The 27922-nt window shown below is 38.1% G+C and overlaps 1 protein-coding gene and 1 long non-coding RNA gene across 2 annotated transcripts; both read left to right on the forward strand.

Annotated features, from left to right (window-relative positions):
- On the forward strand, window positions 1-27624 carry marchf6 (membrane-associated ring finger (C3HC4) 6). Its single transcript, XM_082172795.1, has 26 exons — window positions 1-309; window positions 1067-1166; window positions 2289-2362; window positions 3753-3896; window positions 4011-4083; window positions 4286-4454; window positions 11648-11837; window positions 11939-12000; window positions 12084-12116; window positions 12199-12250; window positions 12364-12422; window positions 12525-12605; window positions 13147-13215; window positions 13523-13597; window positions 13862-13996; window positions 14083-14202; window positions 14411-14511; window positions 17662-17799; window positions 18758-18962; window positions 19082-19151; window positions 19592-19773; window positions 20508-20642; window positions 21349-21438; window positions 22338-22470; window positions 23559-23694; window positions 25741-27624. Exons 1-26 carry the CDS (start codon window positions 291-293, stop codon window positions 25826-25828), a joined length of 2733 nt encoding a protein of 910 aa, XP_082028921.1. The 5' UTR covers window positions 1-290; the 3' UTR covers window positions 25829-27624.
- LOC309500964 lies at window positions 9804-11142 on the forward strand. The gene is made up of 2 exons (XR_014206742.1): window positions 9804-9946; window positions 10433-11142. It is a non-coding gene; the product is annotated as an uncharacterized lncRNA (long non-coding RNA).
- Window positions 27625-27922: the final 298 nt, after the last annotated feature.

A 27922-nucleotide genomic window follows, 5' to 3' on the forward strand; every position in this document is an offset into this window, starting at 1 on the left:
GCGCGCTGCCCTGTCGTAAATCGAAACCGTAGCACTAGCAGCACATTCGGATCTAGAGGCCACAAACATGTTCATCCGAGCGTAAAATAGTCGACCGACAAGTATCTTGATCAGCGCTGTTTATGTGCACTACACGAATAAATAGTGTCCGGTCTGAGATTATGCGGCGTTCATGCTTGGATCGATTTTGTCATGTTTAATTTTAGCGTTATTGTGAGCTGATACTGTGTTTTGCTCCGCGGTGTGTGTTATGTGTTGACTGTAAAGAGGACAGTGCGTCACCGTACAAGATGGACACTGCCGAAGAAGGTAAGCTGTCTAGACACCGAGGCTCTCTGTCTGCTGTCTATTTGTAGTTGATTTCTAAATCCGCTTTGACAGAAGATTGTTTATCATTATGTGATTATTTAGCCGGGGCGCTCAACCAAATATGCATATTGCAAATATGCAATTGATGAGGCCTTTGCAAGCTAACGAGCTATATATGCTTCCCTGCCAGCTTGGTCTTTAGCACAGCTGTCATCCTCCGAGCACGTCCAAATAAAGATGGCTTTAATATGAGTTTGACTTTACAGGATGTCATGGAAATGTTTTAAAGCACATTAATCGTGATACCATAGTTTTAGCCTTTATCATAAAAACTGTAACGTTAACTCACGCATATTTTGGCCAGGTTTAAACGCACATGAAATATGATGACAAATTCAACTTAGTAGGTCAGTCAAATCACGTATTCCATCTCTGAAACACTGCAATGAGTGCTCATTAATTTTTTGGACTTTATGTGTGGAGGAGTGATAGTTGTTTCATGTTATTCATTGCTATCTAGTCAAGGTTTCTACAGTTATAACAAGAGTGCAAAGAGATTGATTGGCAAGATAGCAAGTCATAATCGTGCTTGCATTTACCTAGTTTTGTTTTCAGTAAAAATTGAAAATAATAAAATCTAATAAAGTCTTCTCTCATGTTGATGTAGATTCTGGGTCTGTTGCAACATTCATATCCCGTTCATCCTCATTTAATTTGATGTGTTATTTAAAGTTATTCTGTCCTTTTTTTCTGGCAGCTGATATATGTAGGGTGTGTCGATCTGAGGGAACTCAAGACAAACCTCTCTACCATCCATGTGTGTGTACTGGAAGTATTAAGTTCATCCACCAAGAATGGTAAGAGCTTTGTTCGTTCAGCGATCTATTCCCTTTGCGATAACTGTTTTAATGAGATGCTTTTGGTTCAAACAATGTGAAATGTCTTCCAAAGTGTCATTTACATATTTCATTGTTAATTGACTTAGAAATGGGATATTAGAAGTAACATTCAATGACGAAACCTGGTTCATCATGACTAAAGTCACTTTGTTATTAGTTTATTGTGAGTGCAATAAAATTCAGAAGATGTAATTTGAGCAGTTAACTACACTGAACCTTATGTCCTGCAGTAATAATTCTAGGTGTCAGTATGAGTTCTCAAGGATGAGTCAGTAATGGCAAAAAATGGGACAGCGTGAAATTGAAAACCACTTGCAATGTAAGAAGGGGTTCAAAGCTCTGATCTGGCAAAGGCATCGCTGTTCATTATTAAGCTTACAAGTCAACAAGAGCAGGCATTAAGCATGGTTAGGATGATTTTGATTATTAGAAAGTTCAAAAGAAAAGCATTTATTTGAAATGTCTTTACTGTCACTTTTGATCAATATAATGCATCCTTGCTGAACAATATTATTAATTAGATATAAAAAAAAAATATATATATATATATATATATATATATATATATATATATATATATATATATATATATTACTGACCCAAACTTTTGAAAAGTAGTGTGTATATTTCAATGGCAATAGAATAACAAACCTGAAACCAGTGTTTCTGGTAACTGAATGGGAACCAGTTGAGGAATTTTGTAACAGAAATCGTACAATTTTGGCATTTCTTTCTAGAACAGAACAACTGTCAGTAGATCATTGCCTCTGATAGCGATATATAGGTTATCCTTTCTATTGGGGCTAGTTAATTTTGTTAGGCTTTGTGTTCAAAAGGTTTTTTTTTTTTGTTCTTTTTGGTTACTGAATAGAAAGAGCCAGCAACACCCATTTGACTAAATGACAAGCTGTAACTTCTGAGCTCAGGGGGCCTCATCAATGTAACGGTAAACCCGACTATGGAGTTCCAGCTTTTGTTATTCTTCCCCTGTGTAAATGGGAAATGAAGCTGGATTTCCAGTGCTTTTTCACACACGTCAGATCATCACCCTCATGCCTGCTTCCTTTTGTGTTTTCACAGCTTGGTGCAGTGGCTTAAACACAGCAGAAAAGAGTACTGCGAATTATGCAAGCACAGATTTGCTTTCACACCAAGTAAGTAAACCCCTCTCATTACATTCTTCAGGGGAGTTAAAGCCAAAGCTCTATATAGTCACAACGGCCTCAAATGGCCTGTTCAATAGCAGTGATTGTGTGCTTCAGAGCGATAGGGTTCTATGGGTTGAGTCATGTGATTTAAAAGCACGGCACTCGTGTTGTCTGACGTAGATATTTGCTGAGGTGAAACAAGGTTTTTATACCCAGGCCCCAGAGTGAGTCATTGTTGCATGGCTTTTGGGCTTTACTACAATGAAGATGTCATAATTGAGTTTTGGGCTATGTTTTACAAAAGCATTACCAATTTAAACACAGGCACTTTGGGAACCATTTGTTCCAGTTTCTTGCACTGTGTTATTTTACACACATACAGCTCATGATCCAGTGTTTTAAAGTGTGTAAGAGTGGCTCAGTTTACAGAAAATGATGCTCCCCATGAACTCATCTCTGCATGTGCTCTGAGTTTAGGTTGCTTATAACACGCATTTGGGGTCACAAAATGCTTCTATCTTCCTAAATTTGTAATTTGTAATGAAAAGTGCTGTCGTCAATTAAAGAGAAGCTTTTTGGGGTCCGTGTGGTTTTCTGCCGCAAAGCTTGATGGTTTAATGTTCGAAAATTAAGAAATTAAGAAAACCATAAAAACTGTTTGGAAAATGGATTCTTAGTACGGTGTACTTGCTCATTATTTACATTTTGTACATTTTGAACACAAAAAACAAACTGCAGCTTTAATAAAAAAAGAAAATTATTATTATTAAGAAATTATTTTTCTTCAGTGCTCTTTTATATTCCTGTGAAATATTACAATGGTAATATTTCTTACTTTATTTATTATTATTTGGTAATAATAAAAAAAAAAAATTGTATTATTATTATTATGTTATTGTCATTAATATATAACATTTTTGGACAAGCCCTACAAAAAAGCAATAAAAAAAAATGTCCCAAAATTGTGCAGCCCATGCTCAAGTGATACATAACCTTAGATGCTGTATCCTTGTTAACATTTTTTATCTGCTCTCAAATGTTCCCATCTGTGTTTATGTAGACATAATTTATGTAGACATGATTTGATTCTCAAGTTTTTGATTACATACTTGAGACACTTCTGCTTCTTCTGTACTTCTATTTTTAGAGTTATGGTTTTGAGGCATTTCAGAGACATGATCTGAGAGCAAGATGTATATTAACATCTGTGAAAATAACCTAGTAATCAAAACAAGCAAAGGGTTTTGAGCATCTTAAATTGATATAAAATCAGTTTAAAATCCATATTTCTCAGTTCTGAATGCTACACTTCCACTAATTTATTAAAAACCTTTACAATGTTTATCTATGATAGATATATAAAATGTATTAAAGTCTTGATCTCTTTTCCTTTCAGTTTACTCTCCAGACATGCCTTCACGGCTGCCAGTGCAAGACATTTTCGCAGGACTGGTCACCAGTATAGGGACGGCAATCCGATACTGGTTTCATTACACGCTTGTTGCCTTCGCTTGGCTGGGGGTTGTACCTCTAACAGCATGTAAGTGATGCCCATAGATCACAGTCTGTTAAGTTGTGAGTAGTACGTTGTCTTTTTCTCTATGTTGTGCATTATTTGCTATGTTGCTCATATAATGCTCTCCTTTTCCTGTAGGTCGCATCTATAAGTGTCTGTTCACTGGATCCGTAAGCTCCCTCCTGACTCTGCCATTAGACATGCTCTCCACGTACGTACCAGACAGGAAAGCTCAAGTTTTCTTCTTAAAATATTCATTTACATTGCGGATCGGCTCATTGTGAACTCTGAGCATGATGGGTTATTTCAATCCTCGCCGCGGTCTCGGGTTTAGCTGTGGATGTGGTTGCGTGGTGAATTGTAATGGTTGGATATTTCAGAAGTGATGATCAGCGAATGTCCATCCTCTGCAGAGAGAACTTGCTGGCTGACTGCCTGCAGGGCTGCTTTGTTGTGACCTGCACCCTCTGCGCCTTCATCAGTCTGGTGTGGCTGCGGGAGCAGATTGTTCATGGTGGAGCCCCTTTATGGTTGGAGCAGAACCAGCAGCAGCCTGCCAATGCAGCAGGACCGCCCAATGAGGTAGAATATCCACACCGCTTTTCATCAGACTGAATGCAGATCACCCTCAAATTTAAATGATTTAGAAGATACAATAGTAATACACTAATAAAATTCTATAACTACACTTCTTTTTACTTTAGTTGTCATTATTACATTACCATCTACACTACCGTTCAAAAGTTTGGGTCGTATGATTTTTAAAAAACTTTTTTGAAAGACCACCATGGCTATTATTACAATAAAATTAAATACAAATATATATATAATATATATTTATCTCTGAGCAAGGAAAAGACAGAACTTTCATCTTAGTGAGGAGGCGGGGCTGACCCTGTTGCTACGTATGACACAATCTTTTGAAGACTTTGATTGGTTGGTTGTCCAAAAAAAAAAAAAAAAAAAGAGCGATTTTAAGTATAGGGTCTACACACACACACACACACACACACACACACACACACACACACACACACACACACAGTCTGGTTCACTATCTTTGTGGGGACTCTCCATAGACTTAATGGTTTTTATACTGTACAAACTGTATATTCTATCTTCTTACACTAACCCGACCCCTAAACCTACCCATCACAGAAAACTTTCTGCATTTTTACATTTCCAAAAAAACTCATTCTGTATGATTTATAAGCTTGTGTACCCATGGGGACCTCTATTTAGGTCCCCACTGTGACACGAGTCCCCATGAGTCTGTGTGCATTCAGGTTGAAGTCCCCACCGGGATAGAAAAACATGTACACACACACAATATATATATTTATATAAATCCTTCTTTTTATTTTTTTTTATTTTTTTTTTAACCATGCTGTTAATTTCCTATAAGGTATTTGATTGGCTTAAGCCCTATTCGGACGGGACTAGTTTAACATGGAGAGGTGGGGTAAAGTAATTATTACCAGAGCTTCTCAGTGATTTTAGTCCGAATGTGCCATGTCAGTAATCATTACGGACAATATCTGTAAAGATTACGGCGACTTTTACCTTCAGTAAAAAGGTCCGGAAAAATTACCTCAGGTAATACTAATCCCGTGCGAATAGAACCACTGTTAATATGTAGGTAAATATTCCATCATTTCCTGTTTAAAAGTAGTTTTCCACGGTTTTTCAAGCATGGAGATGCTTGAAAAAGCGTTTAGTTGTGGACAAAGCGTCTGTGACGTCACCCATAGACTTTCTGAAGAACGGGTTTGAAGCCGTTTATGGGGGGTATGGGCGGCGCCATCTTGGAAAATCTTGGGAAACCCTAACCCCGCCCACCTTCTGACGCAGCGCGTCACTCAGCTCGCTCTGCTACTCCGGTTATCTCTGTGTATATTTTAGGCAACGAAATATGTTATAAAACACCATACTAACTCTTTTCGTTTTCATTTAAAGAAATCTTAAACATTATAGCCACACAAATGTGGTTCAGGCAACGCGTATTGATTATATTCACTGCACAACGTTTGCCTATTTATAACAAAACGAAATATAAAACACAAACCTGCCTCTTTTCGTTTTAAATATAATATACAAATATTAAACATTTGAATATGGTCCAGGCAATATGTGCATTTGTACTAAACAACAGATGTTGCAGTAAACAACATTACAGATCATCTTCTTTGTATTAAAATTTAAAATGACAAAACTCAACCCAGTCTCTTTTTGTTAAATTTCAGTTTTATCAATATTAGCTATTATAAAAGTATAAGTAAAAGGTAAAGTTACAAGAAGCTATACAAATAAAGCAAACAATTCAGTCAAACATAAAAAGTCATGCGCTCGATCTCTAATACAACGGTACAAGTTAAATATAGCTTATAAAGTTATGAAACTTCCCCTCAGCCAAAACGATTGCCCACGAGACCAAAAATCGCCCGTTAGATATAGACAAGACGAATTATATCTCATGTTTAACCACTACAGAGACGCCAGAGTCAGCGGCAAACCTCAAAACGTCTAGCCGATGAAAGGCTGCTCCAGGCGGGGTACATCGCGCCGAGCGCCCGGTCATCGCTGGATCTCACAACTGGATACAATTTTCATAAATCTTTATAAATAAACCACAGATTTGAGCTTTAAACAACTACATTCTCGCCTGAAAAACTCTTAAAACTACATTTCATGATACAGAAACAGTAGTATTATATGTCAACTGTATTAAAAAATGGCGCTTCTTATGTTGTCATTCTCCGTGGCGCTGCCTTTCAGCTGTCAATCAAGCTGTCAATCAAAGTTAACCACGCCCTTATTGTCATACATTTTATATCTAAATACTATCTAAACTAACGAGTTAGAAAAAAAATTCACTACCCTCGCCGTTGTCAGGCACTCGGAACCTATCGAAAAATCCAATAAAAGTCCATGGGACCAACCTGTAAAAACATGATTTTATGCTGTGAAAACGGACATTTTAACATGGGGGCTATGGACATTTGCTCCCTTTTGGGACCTTCCCCTAGCGGATTTTCGATATATTGCAGTTTTTCGCACTTCCGGGTAGGCTTCATTTTTCAGATCAGAATGTTGCCCCTTGGTTCTAGTTGGCAAATGTCCATAGCCCCCATGTTAAAATGTCCGTTTTCACAGCATAAAATCATGTTTTTACAGGTTGGTCCCATGGACTTTTATTGGATTTTTCGATAGGTTCCGAGTGCCTGACAACGGCGAGGGTAGTGAATTTTTTTCTAACTCGTTAGTTTAGATAGTATTTAGATATAAAATGTATGACAATAAGGGCGTGGTTAACTTTGATTGACAGCTTGATTGACAGCTGAAAGGCAGCGCCACGGAGAATGACAACATAAGAAGCGCCATTTTTTAATACAGTTGACATATAATACTACTGTTTCTGTATCATGAAATGTAGTTTTAAGAGTTTTTCAGGCGAGAATGTAGTTGTTTAAAGCTCAAATCTGTGGTTTATTTATAAAGATTTATGAAAATTGTATCCAGTTGTGAGATCCAGCGATGACCGGGCGCTCGGCGCGATGTACCCCGCCTGGAGCAGCCTTTCATCGGCTAGACGTTTTGAGGTTTGCCGCTGACTCTGGCGTCTCTGTAGTGGTTAAACATGAGATATAATTCGTCTTGTCTATATCTAACGGGCGATTTTTGGTCTCGTGGGCAATCGTTTTGGCTGAGGGGAAGTTTCATAACTTTATAAGCTATATTTAACTTGTACCGTTGTATTAGAGATCGAGCGCATGACTTTTTATGTTTGACTGAATTGTTTGCTTTATTTGTATAGCTTCTTGTAACTTTACCTTTTACTTATACTTTTATAATAGCTAATATTGATAAAACTGAAATTTAACAAAAAGAGACTGGGTTGAGTTTTGTCATTTTAAATTTTAATACAAAGAAGATGATCTGTAATGTTGTTTACTGCAACATCTGTTGTTTAGTACAAATGCACATATTGCCTGGACCATATTCAAATGTTTAATATTTGTATATTATATTTAAAACGAAAAGAGGCAGGTTTGTGTTTTAAATTTCGTTTTGTTATAAATAGGCAAACGTTATGTGCAGTGAATATAATCAATACGCGTTGCCTGAACCACATTTGTGTGGCTATAATGTTTAAGATTTCTTTAAATGAAAACGAAAAGAGTTAGTATGGTGTTTTATAACATATTTCGTTGCCTAAAATATACACAGAGATAACCGGAGTAGCAGAGCGAGCTGAGTGACGCGCGCTGCGTCAGAAGGTGGGCGGGGTTAGGGTTTCCCAAGATTTTCCAAGATGGCGCCGCCCATACCCCCCATAAACGGCTTCAAACCCGTTCTTCAGAAAGTCTATGGGTGACGTCACAGACGCTTTGTCCATATTTTTTACAGTCTATGGTTCTAGGCAGTGGGACTAATCTGTGTCAAAACTCGTGTTTTCCACACACCATTCAAATCAAAAAGAAGGTTAAACGCACTTTTTAGAGGCACAAAACTTCTTTTAGCATTAGATAAGTGCCTATTACCAACATATACAATCTGATTTTATGTTTGCGCACATGATCAGGAAGCAACTTACTACTCACATGATGACAGGGAGGTGACGGCGGTGCGTAAATTGAGTTACCCTTCCCACTTCTTCTAGTTTTACTGAGATATCTCATCCTGTGCGAATTGGCCATTATTATCACAGACGTCCTGAAATAAAATTACATTACCCCACCTCTCCATATTAAACTAGTCCCCTCCGAATAGGGCTTTAGAATGATAAAAAATGTTCCACTCTTTCCTATATTCATAAATGCAGTTTTTTTGAGCCTGCAAGGTGGGAATGTCCAGTGTAAACGAAATGAACTGCGACACAATAAGAGGTTCTGAAATTGTTTGTGTGATCACTCTGCTTACAGAAGGTTGTGACAAACCCAAATCATCACTGCTGCATTGTTTCATTTTCCCAGTTGCCAAATATCTTAATGTAGTGATTACTTTCATTTCTGGCGTTATGGCATTTCTGCGCTGTGTCGAAGATGTTAGCGTGTCTCTAATAAGATCTGTCAAAAACATGATCCCTGCACAATCTAATCTATAGCGTCTTATTAACTCGCTGTCATCCATTGTCTGCAATAGAGGTCGACCGATTCATCGGTTTTTACCGATATATCGTACTGATAGTTGATTGGTGGAACTATCAAAAATCCATACCGATAGTTTTTCCGGGTTGCGTCCGTTGCTGGATTGGCTGACCCCTAATTTCCACCAACTGCGTAACGGCGGCGGAGTCAATAGGTTTCCATTAAAGTCAATGTGTGTATTTTCACTGACTGCGGAACGGCTGCGTTCTGACTCCGGCGATCCGCAGCCCTCCGGAGCAGATTCGCAGAGCTTCTATTTTTGCCAGATGCCGGAGAGCGAACCCATGTGATAATTAAGTATATATTATCACATGGGTTAATGAGCTGATGAGTTGAATCAGGTGTGTTTGATTAGGGAGAGAAAGAAAACGTGCAGTGTTGGGGGTACTCCAGGACAGGTTTGGGAACCACTGGCCTACAGCGTAGATGCTCCGGCGTAGGTCCGATGCAGAAGTATAAATCAGCCTGACGGTGCTGATTTCAACTGCCAGTGTGAAGGCGGCGTAAACACAGCCTACGGCGTGAGTTTGACGCAGAAGTATAAATTGGGCTTAACGTGAGGCTGCGCGCTGCACGAAGATCACACATCATACGGAGAGCGCTGACACTTCAGATGCGCATTTAAAACACAGACAGCGAAATGGTATGAATACAGAACACTAAAGTACATATTGCCATGTCATTTATAAGGTAATACATTTTTTGACTAAATGCTGCATTAGCAGACAAAGAACAGAAGTATGTTTGCCGTCGAGTCTGAGAGGAATAACAGTAGTGACTATCTCAAGCGGTTAAAACAATGTGACAAAAACACACGCAAACCTGACCCAAATGTTTTGTCGCAATTGTTACCATCTATTTGCATTCGCTTATATCCAGCTGGTCACTTTTATGCATTCATTAGCCGACGAAGTTTAATATTTAAAGGTGAACTAAGTAACTTTTTTTACCTTAACTGAACAGCTTCGGAGTCATTGGAATGGTTATATTACTTATTTCGGGTTGAATGGTGGTCGTTTCGCACCCCCCTGGTGCCCGTGAGCGGAAAATACGCACTTGCAACTTTGAGCCGGCGGGCCGCCGGCCGCTGCGTCAGGAAGTCTCGCGTGATATCAGGTCTCGCGATGTAAACAATTGCTTTACGGCCAAAAGAAATCTGCTAAAATGCTGTCATTATTGCGCTCCCTCACGCTGTCCGAACCCGAATGAAGAAGACGTTTTAAAGAATGGCCCATCTGCTTTGATGTCGTTGATCTACTAGCCTCTGGTGTCTGAGAATCACCAACGAGTTTTTACGACAGTGTTGTCAAATATCTATTCCGAAGCTGTGGGGGGAGCTCTAGAGAGAAACCTGCGAGCAAAAAGCGAGAATACAGCGAAGAAGTCCCGAAGTTACTGAGTGCTGCTTTAAAGCTAGTGACGTGATTGCTTTCTCAACATTGAAATGTTCATGTAGCCGACAGAAACAAACAAATCAGAAACGCATTCGATTTCAGTTATTGTTTTTATCCCTACAATACATATTGTTATTTTGATTAGATAATTATCAAGTGTTCTAAAATAGACGCAAATAAACTGAGAGACTATACATGTCATATAGGTCTACATTAATGTAAAGACATTTGACCTGTAATATTTTAATGTTTAAATTATTTTCTGTAGAGTTCGTTCTGTTGAACTTCTCATTTTAATATATTCATATTTATATATTTATTTCATTTAGCACATTTCAGTTCAGCACTGTTTTACTTGGAGTGTTATGTTTGTTTTTAATCCCAATATCCATTAAAAAAATATCGGTTGAATAATCGGTTATCGGCTTGTAAGGTCAAACCTAAATATCGGTATCGGTAAAATCCACTATCGATCGACCTCTAGTCTGCAACACATTTCTTCTCCATCTTTCTGCCATTATCTCCTCTGCTAAAGAAGCTCTTAAGCCTCTTAAAAGTCCTCATCCGTACTCCTAATAATTTTGACCTTAAGACCTCTTTTAAGGGTTAAGATACTTTCTGAATTACTTTTTTCTTTACTAGGATTTTTATTTAATTTTAAGAGTAAACGGCCACATTTCTAAGAATTTTCTTACAATTTTGTCACTTGGAGCTACTCTTTGCATTAAATATACATGTAAATATTTTCACAGGTTCAGCCTTTTTTTCTTTCTTTTCTTTTGGCCAAAATGTATTGCCATTTTGTCATTTTCCACCTAAATTTCCACACAGGCAAGTTCTGTTATGAACGTATATTCTCTTGGAGAGCAAAAATGACATTCCTATTGTGGTTTATGTCAGTGAAACTTTCTGAAGCTTGATATTCTTCAGAGACCAATTATGCAGGTTGCGCCGTGACCCTCTTTGTTTACTTTGCTTCCTCTTTACTGTAATTATCATTTTGTTTTGAGCACAGCACATTAGCCTATCTGACCTTCTGTCATCTTCAAATCCCACATTATCCCCTGAAGCTCTAGAGATTGCTCTCTTACCAGAATAGTTGCTTGTTCTTTCTTGAATTGAACCAGATGCAGTTTACTTCTTTACAAATCCTCTTATTTAGATACTCTATCATCGTTGCCTCCAGTCAGGGGGTCGATTTTCTTCATTATCGATATAATATCTTATCCATTAGGCCCCAGGCCAGGGTAATGGAGGTGCTGAACAGCCCATGCCCGCCCCGGCTGAACCTCCAGGAGAGAACGCTGCAGCTGCTGAGGCTCCTGACCTCCCCGCTGATCCTGCGGAAGAGATGGAGCTAGATAATGAAGATGAGGAGGATGGAGGAGCTGAAGATGCGGCAGATGCTAACAATGGAGCACAGGGTACGAACGCTTTAATTAAACAAGTTAGAAACTCTCAAGTGGGTATAATTGTTGACTGGTGGTGAACTGTAGTTATAGAGTTTTGTGTGTATTCTGTACAGATGATATGAACTGGAATGCTCTGGAATGGGATCGGGCAGCTGAAGAGCTCACTTGGGAAAGGGTGAGACTGGTGTGCCATATATTGTCCGTCATACCAAAATCTTTCAGATAAACATTAAACCTGTACTTCCCCTTTTTTTCCAGATGCTTGGGCTTGATGGGTCCCTGGTTTTCCTGGTAAGTCATTATACATGTGTCTCAATAAACATCTCATTCAAGAGAGCAAAAATATCAATGGATTTTTTTGTTGTTGCTATAGGAGCACGTGTTCTGGGTGGTCTCACTCAACACACTCTTCATCCTGGTGTTCGGTAAGCATAGCTGCATTTTTGTTTCAATCAAATTATAACATGCATTCAATAATGTTCAGCAATATGAAAACTATTACTATGTTCTCCAATTACAAACTTCAACTCTTTTTAAGCTTTCTGTCCTTACCACATTGGCCACTTCTCAGTGGTTGGTCTTGGTTTTGAAGAATATGTGAGTATCAAATTCGTTTTAGGTCCTTTTTTCCAGCTTGATTGAAAGATTTTAATGTAAACACGGTTTCAACATTGACAACAATCTCTCATCTGTTTACAGGTTCGTGCCTCACACTTTGAGGGTCTCATCACCACTATAGTTGGATATGTCCTTTTAGCCATCACACTCATCGTGTGTCATGTATCCTTCCACACTCAGAAACACCTGGAATAAAACAATCCCAATCAACATAACTAGCCTGCACTGGTTTAAATAGTCTTTAAGACCAGGAAATTATACAACAATTTAGTTAAATCAACTTTCAAGACAAAATTTCAGTAACATTAAAGTTGTGGTCACATTTACCACCGTTCGGCAAATCTTTGTGGGCAGAATCCAGTAATTTTTATAGGAATACATGCAGTTTGGAATTTCCCAAGCAGATTCTGCATTGGGTTAAATTTTATCATATGAATTTGCAGAAAGCTGCTAGGTTTGAAAGTGACTTCTGTGTGAGCTGTTCTGCGTACATCACTACACTATTGACAGTGGACCTTTTTGCTCGCAATATTTGACTGAAATTTCACTAATGTGACCGCACATTAACTCAGAATCATATTTGTTTAGTAACCATAGTGATTTCAGTTAGGGTCTTGTTTACAGCATTGAACTTCTCATATCTTAAGATGGGAAGACTCTGTAATACGGCCCTTGATGTTCCTTTCCTTAATTCAGATCTCAGGGATTAGCAGCGCTGGTGAGATTTCAAAGATCACGCCGCTTGTTAGGAGTCTGCTACATTGTGGTAAAGGTCAGTTATATCAGCAGTTTGCATGTGCTGTTTGCTAAACTTGAGTCATTTGAAAGGGCGAGAACAATGACTTAATCTTAGTGCGCAACAACTGGTTTTGAATAAGCTCTTTGGGTTTTACCTTAATGCTGTGTTTTCAGTCATGCTAATGCTATAATTAGTTCACATTATCTAAGCTTAGATTACAGGCTTGGGCTTAATACACCTACAGTATGTATGCAACTATGTGTGTGTTCATATGTCTTATATTAGCTTACTGGTTTAATAGCTGTACTTTGAGTCTAATATTAAATAATCTTTCTTCCAGGTGTCTCTTCTAGTAGTTGTAGAGATTGGCGTGTTCCCCCTCATCTGTGGATGGTGGCTTGATATCTGCTCTCTGGTATTTAGTTTCATTTTATCATACTAATTTAAGGTGCGCTCAGTCATTTTTGTTCGTGTTGGCCCAATGTAACCAGACCATGTTGGTCTGTAATAACTGGAGAAAGTCATTTATCATTCCCATTCATTCATCTTCAGTGTCAGTGATCTGCTTAATTTTTTCATCTTAATATTTTATACGTTTTTGGTAAGTTTAGTTTAGGAACCTTAACCTTAGTATTTGTCATACAGTAAAGGAAATGTTTTTTATCTACCTGTTTTGTAGGAAATGTTTGATGCCTCATTGAAAGACAGAGAGTTGAGTTTTGAATCCGCACCAGGAACCACCATGTTCCTTCACTGGCTGGTGGGGATGGTCTACGTCTTCTATTTCGCCTCTTTTATTCTCCTGCTCAGAGAGGTGAGCATTTCTGTATCAGTTTAACCATAGAGTAGATATTTCAGGAAATGTTTGGGAAATTTAGATGCTGTTCCTTTATCTCTCAGGTTCTAAGGCCTGGAGTCTTGTGGTTTCTCAGAAATCTGAACGATCCTGATTTTAACCCAGTGCAGGAAATGATTCACCTACCAATATACAGACACCTGAGACGATTCATACTATCAGTGGTGAGTAAATGTTGCACTTTTTTTTTTAGACTGTATCCTATGGAGCCCTTAAAAGTTAAGTAAAAGTTTTGCGAGCAAACGAAATATATTAATTTAAATATTTTTCCTCCTGTATAATATAATTTTTTCCATTACCATGTCTCCTTTGACGTTCTGTACTTTTGTGGATTCCATGGTCTTGAATGAAAAGTCTTTGCTCTCTTTTCAGGTTGTGTTTGGCTCAATCGTTCTTCTCATGTTGTGGCTTCCCATCCGGATAATCAAACACATCTTCCCTTCATTTCTTCCCTACAATGTGATGCTTTACAGGTAAATGAGATGTATTTCCACCTCATTAGTCTTAAACTTGAATGTTCCCTGTGATAATTGCCCAAACTTTGGGGGGAAACCATAGACTGTAAAAAAATATGGACGTAGTGTCCGTGACGTCACCCGTAGGTTTCTGAAGAGCATTTTTGAAGCCTAAAGTGGGCGGAGCCAGCCGTCGCCATCTTGGCCTTGCGTCACTCCCGGATAACAGAAAATAGGCAAACAGGCGGGGCGTGAGTGGAGCTAAGAAGCCTGGCCATAGATATGAGCCTGGCTATCTGAAATCACCTAGCTCGACGTGATCGAGTTAGCTGATGATGTAAAGCCAATTAAAAGTTCCTATTTTTGCCCTTCGAAATATTATAATAGTTAAAAGACATGGCTACAAGTGAGACTGTGTATTACTTCGAGAGTGTTTGTGCGTGACAGTGATTTATGTGCATAACGTTACATGTCAGTCACTCTTTCATGGTCCGTCAGTGCGGCATCGCTCAAGTTCGTAGAGAGCTTATTCAGTCCATTTTAAATTCTGATTTTGGCCGCCTCTCAAATTGGTTAAACCGTTAAACCATAGATATATTGCCTTTGAAGTGCAAGTAAATGCGCTAGAAAATCCGCGCTCATTCATGTGCATTTAATGCACGGACGGAGAAAGCGCCGACGCCTGCATGATTTCATCTGACAGTACATAAGCATATTATAATCCATCTGTTCCATGATAGCAGAATGAACGAGCCTTTATTGACGTTTTAAATTTGAGAACCCCAAAAAGCAAAGAAATTGTCAGACATCCAACCATGTTCACAGAGGAAAACAACTGAAATACAGCGCTGGTTGTTCTCTCAAACGATAACGACGGAATCCAAAGACGTGGGCTTTGTACCCAAGTATTACATTTTATGAAATAACCCCGAAAAAAAGCACAAACACTGCAGAGAAGGCAAGTTCAGCAGCTAACATTTGCTGAGGTGAAGTGACGGCTAGTAACAGCACACAAACGGCTAGCATTGACAACGGCAATCCATCTGTCACTCAAGTGGCCACACCCTTAAATTTAAATATTAATCAACTAAACGGACGAGTTATAAAAAAATTCACCCCCCTCACAGTTGTTATGAAGGGCAAAATTAGCTGTATAGACCAAAGCCACATAGAGATCCAGGCTGTAAACATGTTTTTTTCTGCTGTAAAGTTGGCAATTTTAACATGAGGGAGATACAGATTTGACTCACTTCTGCAGCCAGGCCAAGCGGCCAGTTAATGAATTGCAGTTTAACTCACTTCCGTGTTGGTTTCAAGAGAGAGACGGGGAGGTTGCCGCTTGGGGGAAACAGATTCAGAGTTCGAGGACAAGTGCCATTTTTGCTTGTTTTACTGTATAAATTTGGTCAGAGGTTATAAGTTATAAGTAAACTGATATTTAGGTTAGAAGCAAAGTTCTCTCTTGATGTGACATCATGTTTAAAAGAAAGGGCCATAAATATGAAGTGCTAATTATTGCTGTCATCATGGCAGACCTTTGCTTCGTTACCTAATGAGTGCCAGGACTCTCTGTAGTGTCAGGTGGGCCTGTTTCATCATTTGGAAGGTGTATTACACCTGATGTCATCATTCCCAGAATCCCAGCTGACCTTACTTCAGTCTGATCTTGCAGAGAGCTGTTATTAATGGTGTCCACAACAATAATACCATTAAAAGTCCCTTCACTCTGTATTTGTGTATTTTACCCTATGTAACCTTTCTGTTCTCATAGCAACGCTGAGCTTTACATTCGTCACCATGAGAGTACTTTGAACAGCTGTAGTGTTTGTTGGGGCACTGACTCTGACTTATGTGGAAAGAGGCCATTGGGGTTTGTTAAATATTGTCTGAATGACTGAGAAAGCTGATGTTTGGATTTCTAAACCTTTGCATGACTTTTTTTTATCTGTGGAACACAAAGAAGATATTTTGATTTAAGGTTTCAACTTTTTTTTTTTTTTATGCAGTGAATGTCAGTGCAGTCAAAACAGCATTGTACCGCAGAGACTTTTATTGTATTGACAAAAAACAACAACACAGACATTCTTCAAAATATCCTCTTGTGTTTCACAGAAGAAAAAGTGTCATACAAATTTGCAGTGGTGTTTTTAGTTTTAATGCTACATAACATCCTGTACCCTCTTTGTCCTGTACAAGCAGTTTAACTCCTCAGGTTACCTCTGGAATATCTAATACGTTTTTAGAATGGTTTTCGATTTATGAGTAGAATAAAAGGCTGTTCAGAGTTCACACCAAACATACTATATTACATAACTATATTACTATATTGATAACTGTAATTTTAAAGTTTTAATAATCGTTCTAATTCTATGAGAATAGGGAAGCCCACACCACAACTATAATGATAACAGAATTTATAGTTGGAGCAACTTTCAGAATGATTTTTTTTTTTTCAGCTGATTTATGATAAAAACATTGTCGGCCAATCAGAATCCACCTACTTTAAAGAGCTTGAGCATTTAAAGCAGAAGACAACATATTTGCAGCAAGCTTAGGAATAAACAGAACATTATCAAGCATTGGTGTGGAGTATAGTTATCATTTTAGTTATATTTATAGTTATTGTTCTTAGTGAGAATGGTCCTTAAAGTATGTGGTTAACCATTACTTGAAAAAACATTTCGTTCTACAACACAAATGACACTGTTATACCTCAATTTTGAAATGATGTGCTTTAAAAGCAGCAAGAAGTTGCTACATAAAGACCACAGCGGTTAACGAATGAATTACACAACAAGCTCATGCGCACATAAAAGGGGCAGTAGTCTAGGTTCTATTTTTAAATGTTTATATTCAATAATTTAAAGGATTAAATTGAATAACTATTTCACACCATGACTTTTAGACAAGTTTATTTTAAGACAACCAAATGAGTGTTGTAAGGGGTGAAAAATGCCACAGATCTAGAAAGATGACTCCCAGGGTATTTTATTCTTAAAACCAATTAGATATTCCACAGGGAAGGGTTTAGCCTTATTGGTGGCCTACAAATTGATGCCATTCCTGAACGGCACTATTGCTGAGTGAAAACAGTGATGCCAGTATTTTATATAGAATTGTTCTGACTTCCTCCCTCTCTCTCTCTCTCTCTCTCTCTCTCTCTTTCAGCGACGCTCCAGTGAGTGAGCTGTCTCTGGAGTTGCTGTTATTGCAGGTTGTTCTTCCTGCTCTGTTGGAACAGGGACATACACGACAGTGGCTCAAAGGTCTGGTACGAGCCTGGACCGTGACCGCTGGCTTCTTGCTGTGAGTCTCGCATACATATTTACCCTGTTGCCCATTACGTCTGATAACCTAGTGAACTGAAATGACTTTTCCTGATTCTCTCTGTTGTCCTAAAAAAAATCACTGGAACTGAACTTTGTGTTAGGGCAGCACGATTATGACATTCTAATTGTTGAATATTTCTGTTGATGCTATAATAGCAGTTATTACTTCATGGAATGTCATTCCATTATAATGAACTCTTTCCCTGCCATTGACAAGTTATCTCGTCATTCATGGTATAACGCCTCCCTGCCAATGACTGCCAATGAGTTTTTACCGCTTTCCGTGTTATCACTGTTATACGGTAGGGGGCACTATTACGCATCTCCTTAATGAGTACAGTATCTCCAGATCAAAACGCAGACAAAGGAGGAGCAGAAACGAGCGATCTCATATGTAAGCAGATGCATATGAAAATAAACTGCATAAAAATCAAAATGGCCTAATGTTACTGAATGAAATGTCGACCCAGGAAGTGCTGTAGGACTGTGAAGCTTTGGGGGTGTTGATGGACACTCGATCCACCCCATCTATGTTTTGATCATCTTTTTTTTTTTTTTTTTTTAAGCAGAGGGTCTGTTCTTTCTTTTGATATATTGTATGTTCAGATATTCATACAACAAAATATTCTGGTGTCCATGAAACTTTTGTGAAAATGACCAAAAATGCTGGCTGTGGCTGGCAAAAAAAAAAAAATGCTGGCGGGGAAAGAGTTGATGAAACTGTCACCTAAATATTCACTCAACTGTTTGAGCCACGCAGTTCAGCATGAGTTCACTAACAGTCCATGTGCAGAGTTCTGCACTTTACAAATCCAAAATAAGTTAAGCTGTCCACATCGCAGAATAAATCTCTAATTTATATTATGCCTACACCTTTCTTGAATTTCTTGAAGCCATAATGATAATCTCAATCAACTTGGTGCCACACCTTTTAGAGACTTGCACTCTTACTTGCTGGGAGACCAGGAAGACAATGAGAACAATGCCAACCAGCAAGCCAACAACATCAACCAGCAGGCCCGTAACAATGCCATTCCTGTGGTGGGAGAAGGTCTGCACGCTGCCCACCAGGCCATACTGCAGCAGGGCGGCCCAGTGGGCTTCCAGCCCTATCACCGGCCTATGAAATTCCCTCTGAGGGTACGCCAACTCTGTCTTGTATACTTTATATCCTTTATATACTTTGTATGTCATGATTTTTTAAATCAGATTTTTAGATTAATGGTGTTTGTTTATTTTCCTCTTTATGCCCTCTATAGATTGTGTTGCTGATTTTGTTCATGTGCTTGACGCTGCTTTTGGCCAGCTTGGTGTGTCTCACATTACCAGGTGAGATCCAAACAAATTGGGGTTTCTGATCATTTACTCACAATTTTTTTCCCAAACTTGTGTGACTTGCTTTCTTCCATGTGACAAAAGGAAGTTTAAAGAATTGTTTGCACTTTAGTTTGTCCTAAAGTGGACATTAATTACAATGATGAGCTTTGATGAAAAAGGACCAGTGAATAAGACTTAAAGCACCTTAGTCTTATAGACCTTTTTAATGAGTAGTTTGTGAAGTATGAAGATTTAGTCCCTATTACTTGTAATTGCATGGAAAACTGTGATCAGCATGGAATAATGACAGATTTCATATTACTGATTTAACTGCATTTTTGCTTTCGTTTACCTTTATTTATTAATCTTCTTTTCATATTGATATTTTTTATGCTTTCAGAGAGAGAGCATAGTACATTTTGTCTTACTGATTTCCTCCGTGTTTATGGCAGTGTTCACTGGACGCTGGCTGATGTCTTTCTGGACGGGCAGTGCCAAGATCCATGAGCTGTACACTGCAGCATGTGGGCTGTATGTGTGCTGGCTCTCCATCAGAGCGATCACAGTGCTGTTGGCCTGGATGCCTCAGGGGCGTAGAGTAATCCTCCTCAAGGTTCAGGAGTGGACCCTCATGGTACTTAATTCATTGGTCTCATTGTGGGATAATGTGCCCCTTTTACGCTTTTTTTGGATATTACCTTTCATGTAGTGTGTAATTTAGCTGTTTGTGAATATTTGTCATGCACTTTGATCTTTGAAACTTTTACAAAGTTATTGTGGTATTCTGAACTGCCTTAAAGGAATCGACAGTAATTTCAGTTTGACACCGATCTGTAACAAATTTGCATAATGCCTGCCCGTGTACAATGTCTACTTTGACCCGCCAACAAAAAAACTAGTTGTAGCTGGAAGAGTTTGGATTGTGTTGTGCTGTCGACGTGTTGAGAAGACGCTGTTTTCTACGCTGCGAAAACAAAAACACTTTGTTTGCACTTCCAAAGGAAGTGTACTGTAGCTGGAGTTGATATGGTAAAACTGACTCCATTGGTACTGATCCTTGACCACACCATTTCAGACACTGAGAAAAGAGGTGATGCTGCAATGTATACTGAAAAAAGTAAAGTGTATTTTTTATTTTTTTATTTTTTTTTATCCTTGGATGTATGTAAACCTGTTGTAGGAGAACTCCAAAACAAAATTAGGAGCCTTTAAAATAGCATAATAAGGGTACTTTAAATGTTTCCTTAAAAATTTGGGCTTATTTTGCTATAACATACAGGAATTAAAAACTATTGATATTACATGTAAAGTAAACCAAAGACACATACTGAAGCGTGCTGGTGATTTGTGTTTTCTGTGTGGATTCAGATTTTAAAGACACTGATTGTGGCTGTGCTGTTGGCTGGAGTGATCCCTCTGCTCTTGGGACTGCTGTTCGAGCTGGTGATTGTAGCTCCTCTCAGAGTGCCGCTGGATCAGACGCCTCTGTTTTACCCCTGGCAGGTAAAGCATGATTAGGGGTGCTGCTCTTAAAGACACAGGTCACCCAAAAATGACAAATGTATCATTTAATCACCATGTTGTTTTAGACCCGTATGACTTTCTTCTGTGGAACACAAAAGGTTCATTTGTAAAGAATTTTTTTTTTTTTTTTTTTTTTCATCCCCAGTATCAAAAGCAATTCGTATGACATTGTTGACATTTGGTCACAAAGAACCAATGGCCTTTTAAAGGATATTCTATTTTTTTATTCTCTTTAAAGACAAAACTTTGAAGACATTTGAAACACGGGTGAATAAATGACAGAATTCTCAGTTTTGAGTGTTTTTAGTCAAATGCCACTTGAGAAAAAGTTTTGATGATCCCAGTGCATAAAGTTTCACCAGTTCCACCAGGTGTATTAATGTTGTTAGATCTTTATACACAAATAGAGTTTAAAAATAACATTAAATGAGCGACATTATTCTCATCTGACATGTCAATATTGATCTGACCCAGCTTTTCTTTGTGCTTCTACTGTTCTCTGTTTGAGCTAATGAGCTCACTGATGAACAGGAAAACAGATTTTTGGTTGGATTTACGCCAGTAGCAGGCAGTTTCTCTTTGCCCTACTAATCTAATCCATCCTGTTTGGAGAACTTAATTTCCACAGGCGCAAAGTTGGGCACAGAGGTATATTGACTCTTATTTGTTATTTTATATCATTAAGGACTGGGCTTTAGGAGTGCTGCATGCCAAAATCATTGCTGCCATCACCCTCATGGGTCCCCAGTGGTGGTTGAAGACCGTTATTGAGCAGGTTAGTGGCTTTTATTTTTCCATGATCTCTTTGGTGGTGTTACGTCTAATGTAGATTAGAGCTTCATGATTAATCGTTAAATTCATTCAAACACACATGCGATCTTATTCAGAAACGGCCTGTGACTATTAATCCTTGGATTAAATCACACCGCAACATTCAAATCTGTTTTTGCGCTGCTGATGAGCCAGAGAGAGTAGTTATCATGTATAGGTATGAAACCGCTTCACCTGCAATCTTTTCAAACAGTCTCATTATTTCAGTGTTACACAAATATTCTTATTATAATAAAAGTTTTGTTCGGAATAAAAACACTGATGTCTGCGGAAGCGATCAAAATAGAGCAAAATCACCTTTTGAAAGTAACTTGGTGCTTCAAATAACGATTGCATCACCACCAGGTGGCGCCTAAGTAACTTAAAAATGTAGTTATTGAATCATTAATTTAAAGGTATAGCGGAGGATCTTTCCAAATTTTAGATAAGACCCGCCCTCTCCACTTTTTGAAAAGTTTGATTGATTCACCAGAATGATTGACAATTAGGAGGACCAATAGTTTAGACTACCCACCAGGAAGTAAAACATCCTCCGCTATACCTTTAAGAGATTTGTTCAATAATTATGAAACAAGTGAAGTAGTCATTGAATCAATCATTCAAACCAAGTTTTTTTTATTTGTTTTATATAATTCAGATTAATTAAACAATTTAAATAGATTGCAGCAATTAACATTTTGTCAGAACCTATTGTAAATTACTCTATTTTGTTGGGTTGTCTTTTCAGAATCGTGGGAGAATTGTGATCTCTGCTTGAAAATCGCGATTCTCAATTTATCCACGATCGTGCCGCTCTACTGTAGATGGATACACACACTAACTGAATGATTTACCACTCTTTAGGTGTATGCCAATGGAATCAGGAACATTGACCTTCATTTCATCATCAGGAAGTTAGCGGCCCCGGTCATCGCTGTATTGCTGCTTTCTCTCTGCATCCCCTACGTGATTTCTGTAGGCATCGTCCCCCTTCTTGGTGGGTAGAAGCAAGACTTTTGTTAGTCAAAGCTCTGTTTCTCATATACAATTTTGTATTAGACATTGTTGTATTTCGTGTACAATTTATCTGTTATTTATCTAAGTTTCATAAGTTTGGTGCAGTCACTGTAAATAAGATTAATTCATTAAAAAAACTAACACTTTTTATGGCATATTCCCATTTAAATGTTGGGGTCTGTAAGATTTCTAATTTATTTTATTGGGATTTTTTTACTTTTTAACTAGGACACATTAAATTGATCAAGAGACATTAAAGACACTTACAATGTTACAAAATATTTCCATTTTTATTTGAAAATAAAAGCAGCCTTGGTGAGATAAAAATAATACTGACCCTGAACTATTGATCTGTATCATATATTTAAATGTATTTCTTAAATAAGTCTCTATATTTGTTAAAATAATTTTATTCTTTTTTAATTAATTTGCTTATTAATAATTTATCTATGCATGTTTAAGTTTTTTTCACCACATTTATTTATTCATTCATTCAAATGACCCCTACATATATAAAGTATAAGTTCTTAGTTTTCATTCACCCTCAATTTCACAGAACAAATTACTCGGTTGTTGCAGTTGAACATTGTTTGATTCTCATAGTTTAAAGAGATTTCAGTGTGGCTTCATCTCGTGGGGCTCTGAGTGTCTTTGCATCTGTCAAAACTAAACTTTTTCCCCATTGATTATTGTAAACGACGACTAGAGCTCTTTAAGTACAAAATTCCGATGATGTCTGAACAGTTAGATGCCCTTCATACTGCATATTGAAGTTGTGTAGTGGCGTTTACCATGAAGTTTGCAACAAATACCTGTTTCTTCAGGTCGAGACCTCTCTTTAGGGTTAATAAAGATCCAATCAAATCCTCATTGGCGGAGCTACAGAACATTGAGAATACACCTGGCCGCCTTTACCTCAGTCATCCAAAATAAATCTTATTTTCTGTTTGTCTGCCTGAAAACCTAATTAAATCAATCAAAAAACAGTTTGATTGTTCCAGGGGTTTTCTCTCATGCTCTCATTAACCGCTCTTACCTATTCTAACCAGCTCTTGTCTCTCTGAATAGGGGTCACTATGGAGATGCAGAATTTGGTGCAGAGGAGAATCTACCCCTTCCTTCTGATGGTAGTGGTGCTGATGGGTATCCTCTCTTTCCAAATCCGACAATTCAAGCGCCTTTATGAGCACATCAAGAATGACAAGTGAGTCCTGAGCCGTAATTAACTTATGTTTTCAGAGCCAATACTTGCTTAGTGGATTACATTTTCAGGGATATTTTGTACCTTTTTGATTGGTGTATCACTCATTTACTCTACCATTCAGAAGTGACAGAAAAGTAGTAATGTTACAAAAAATATTTCTACATCAAACCATTCTGGGGGGAAAATGTATCACAGTTTCAACACAGAAATTCTAGACATTCTACTAACTATAAGTAACTTTGCAACTACATGTCAACTAACTTTCCTTGAAGTATTAGTAGACTGTCTGCTTAATATCTGTTAACTTTATTTTGATGGTCCCCAACAGACATTCTACTAACTAAGTAACTTTGCAACTTCGTTGACTAAACCAAACCCAACCCTAACCTAACAGTCTACTGCAGTCTACTAATACACTAATGAGTTAGTTGACATGTAGTTACTAATAGTTAGCAGACTGTCTAAACTATCGAAATAGTGTAACCTTAAAGGGATACTCCACCGTTTTTTCATATTGAACTAGTATGTTATTCCCTTAACTAAGACGAGTTGATACATACCTCTCTCATCTCAGTGTGTGCACTTAATCGCTCTGGCGCATGGCGACACTTTGATAGCACTTAGCTTAGCCCAGTATATTCAATGGTATTCTAACAGCAATGAATTTAGAAGTGACCAAACACATCAACGTTTTCCCTATTTAAAAACAGTTACACAAGTAGTTATACGACCAAGTATGGTGACACAAAATAAAACATGGCACTTTTCTAAGCGGGTTAAAAAGGATAACTATAATGTATGGCGGAATAGCACTTTCGGTAATACTGCGACTCGGCGCAGTAAAAAGTCACACCTGATCCTCTTCCAACTATTGACAGAAGTGAGAGGAAGAGGATCAGGCGTGACTTTTTACTGCGCCGAGTCGAAGTATTAAGTGCACGCACTGAGATGAGAGAGGTATGTATCAACCATAGACTGTAAAAAATATGGACAAAGCGTCTGTGACGTCACCCATAGACTTCTGAAGAACGGTTTTGAGGCCGTTTATGGGGGGTATGGGCGGCGCCATATTTCAATACAAATGTTCAGAAAGGATAACTTACAGGTATGATGTTTTGTGTCAGATCATGGCCGAGACGTCAAATTTCAGGAATTCCACTCGGCGCAGCCTATGCTCGTTGTCAGCTGTCAATCAAGCTGTCAATCGCGCCCTTATTTGTCATACATTTTATATCTAAATACGATCTAAACTAACGAGTTAGAAAAAAATTCACCCCCCTCACAGTTGTCAGGCACTCGGAACCTATTGAAAAATACAATAAAAGTCCATGGGACCAACCTGTAAAAACATGAATTTATGCTGTGAAAACGGACATTTTAACATGGGGGTGTATGGACATTTGCTCCCTTTTGGGACCTTCCCCTAGCGGATTTTCGATGTATTGCAGTTTTTCGCACTTCCGGGTAGGCTTCATTTTTCAGATTAGAATGTTGCCGCTTGGTATCAACTCATCTTAGTTAAGGGAACAACATAGTTTAATATGAAAAGACGGTGGAGTATCCCTTTAACTGTTTTCAACATTGATAAGAAATATTTCCTGAGCAGCAAATCATCATATAATGTGAGACACTGAAGACTGAAGTAATGATACTGAAAATTCAGCTTTGCATCACAGGATTAAATTGCATTTTAAATTAAAATATGTTTTGTAACATTACTGTTTTTACTGTATTTTTTTTATCAAATAAATGCAGCCTTGGTGAGCATAAACATTTATAAACATTAAAAAAAATCTTAGTGACCCCAAACGTTTGACCTAATGTAATTGAATGATTTAATTGAAATAATCTGATTAATGATTTAATTTAATCTGTAAATTCTGGCTGTTACAAAGAAAATCAAATTAATACAGAAGTAAATATTAATATAATTTGAATAATAATAACATTTTGGTAGCATTTTTGTCTCCGTTTTGAATAAATAATACTTACAGCCTTGTTTATCTGGGCTTTGTTTTGACTTTTGCTCTTTATTCGTCCATGCAGGTACCTTGTTGGACAGAGACTTGTGAACTATGAACGAAAAGCTGGCAAGGCCAGCACTACCACACACAGCAGTTCAGTGCAGGAGTAAAGAGCTTGGGATTGCTTTGGAGTCACGGTTTTGTTTGTGTGTGTGTAAGTGAGCGAGCATGTTGCGAGCATGCGTGAACGACTGAATGAAACTTCCTGCTCCCTCTGCTTACCCGTGATGTGTGCGTCTATACAACCATCACGTCCGCTAAGACTCTAAAAACTGACCTCTGGCCTCTCTGACTCTGCCAGCAAAAAAAGGGCAAAAGAGCCATGTACATAAATGGGGCGAAAGAGGGAAACCCTACAGCCAACCAACCGTGGATTAAAAAGAATGTCTCACTTCTAAAAGGAAAAGAAAACCCAGAAAAAAAAACGGATTAAGTATGTGTATTAATTTATTAAATCTTGTTGTTACCTTATTTGTGGAGATTTGTTTGTGGTGGGACTCGACCCACATGGTTCCTTTCATCAATCTCATGGAGAGGCCAGTCAGACTCCAGAGCTGAAATGTCTCTCGGACAAACGTCTGGGTCATAATGGAGCTGGACTGTCACATTAGTACCTTTTTTATTTATTAGTTTTGAATTTTCAATGAAATATGATCTTGAAGTTTTTGAATGAGAGGGTCTCGTTTGATTTGGTGCAATTGGCAGTGTGTCTTGCCTTCATTTCTCAATGCTTTAACCTCCCTAGTTTTATGTGCGAAGCAGAAGTGGATGGAGGCGGATTTAAAGGTTACGCAACACCCAATCCGCTTCCTGTCATGTGGAAAAGAGGGAATTTCGTTTCACCAACAGTTTGTGCGCAACTGTTGTTCAAGAAGACAGAAGCAGAGTCCGTATCTAGCAGACGAAGCGTAGTTTGACGGTAGTGTTTATGGCTCACAGTGAGCCGAAAAGCCTACCTCTGCCTGCTAGCTCTTCGTTCAACTCTGAAAAAGCCTTTCGAGTAGCTTAGAAGACCGTATAGAGTGCTAATTGCGTCAGTGGTTGAGCTAGCATATTTGTCTGCTGTATCGACCGTTGTATGTCTGTCTTGTGCTCAGCATGGCCTAGCAACACTTCCTCATAGATGTAACTCTGGCACGTACACAGGTTGTTGCACTTTTTTTAATTAAAAAAGCATTTTTTTAAGAGCAGCAATAGTTCAGAAACCCTTTAGACCAAAATGTTAAGTCCTTACTCTATAATTCATCAAACTGATCGGATTTCAGTCGAAACGTGTGGTTTATGATTCTTGCTTCGATTTGTTAGAAGAGAAGTCTTTTTCGTGTCTAGGTAAGGAGGAGATCCTCAACAACCCATTTGTAAATAGTGTAACTTTTCAATTCTTTGTGTATGTTTTTCTCCATTTCAGATTTGCCGCGTCTGTTACAGGTTCACGATTCCCGAAGAATTTGTCTCAGACGGCTTTAGAGATAGTGTTAATCAGCGCTGAGATTCTATAAGTGACCTTATAGTATCTTATTACACTGAAACTGGATACTGTATGCTTCTTGATAGCTTGCGCTCCTCTGAAAGGAAAATGTTCTATTTTTATATGTGCAACTAGTGACACCGTTTTCATGTTTGATCAGCCATTGATTTGATATCCTCTTTAAGTTTTCTGAGGTCAGCTAGAATCCAGGGAAAAAAGGTAGTGGTCCAGCACTAAACACTGTCGTGTCTGGTTTACTAAGCCTTTTCATAGCATGTTTGTGTGAGAAGTATTCAGTATTTCTGAATGTTTTCAAACCTCCTGCTAGGAGGCTCTCGCTGTAACAATTACTTTCTCATAATGGCAGACAATTTTTTTTTCTTTTTTCTTTTTTTGTTGAAAACTTTTATTACAAATATTAAATCACAAAGTGTGGTACCGCAGTGCTTTTGTGTCTTTAATCAAACTTGGAATCATTCGCATAGTTGATTTTAATGTCTGTTTATTACAAAGTGTGATATAAAGATGTTTATTATACAAATGACTCAAAGTTAACCAGGTTTGATGTATAACAGTAATGGGGTTTGCAACATCTGGATTTATAAGACGGACTGCTCACACAATGAGAACTGCACTAAAAGCTAACAAACTTGGTGGGTGTTTGTGGTACAAAAACAACAATGGACAAGACCACAAGTATTTCTGTATTATATTGAGACTTCTGATGTGTCTAATG

Source organism: Leuciscus leuciscus (genome assembly GCF_965113295.1).
Source record: "Leuciscus leuciscus genome assembly, chromosome: 6".
Lineage (NCBI taxonomy): Eukaryota > Metazoa > Chordata > Actinopteri > Cypriniformes > Leuciscidae > Leuciscus > Leuciscus leuciscus.

Excerpts from the sequence above, each read along its gene's own strand:
- marchf6 (XM_082172795.1), top strand. Across the intron at positions 3,897-4,010 it reads GGTTGTACCTCTAACAGCAT|GTCGCATCTATAAGTGTCTG; the intron begins GTAAGTGATGCC and ends CTTTTCCTGTAG. Across the intron at positions 23,695-25,740 it reads GAGCACATCAAGAATGACAA|GTACCTTGTTGGACAGAGAC; the intron begins GTGAGTCCTGAG and ends TCGTCCATGCAG.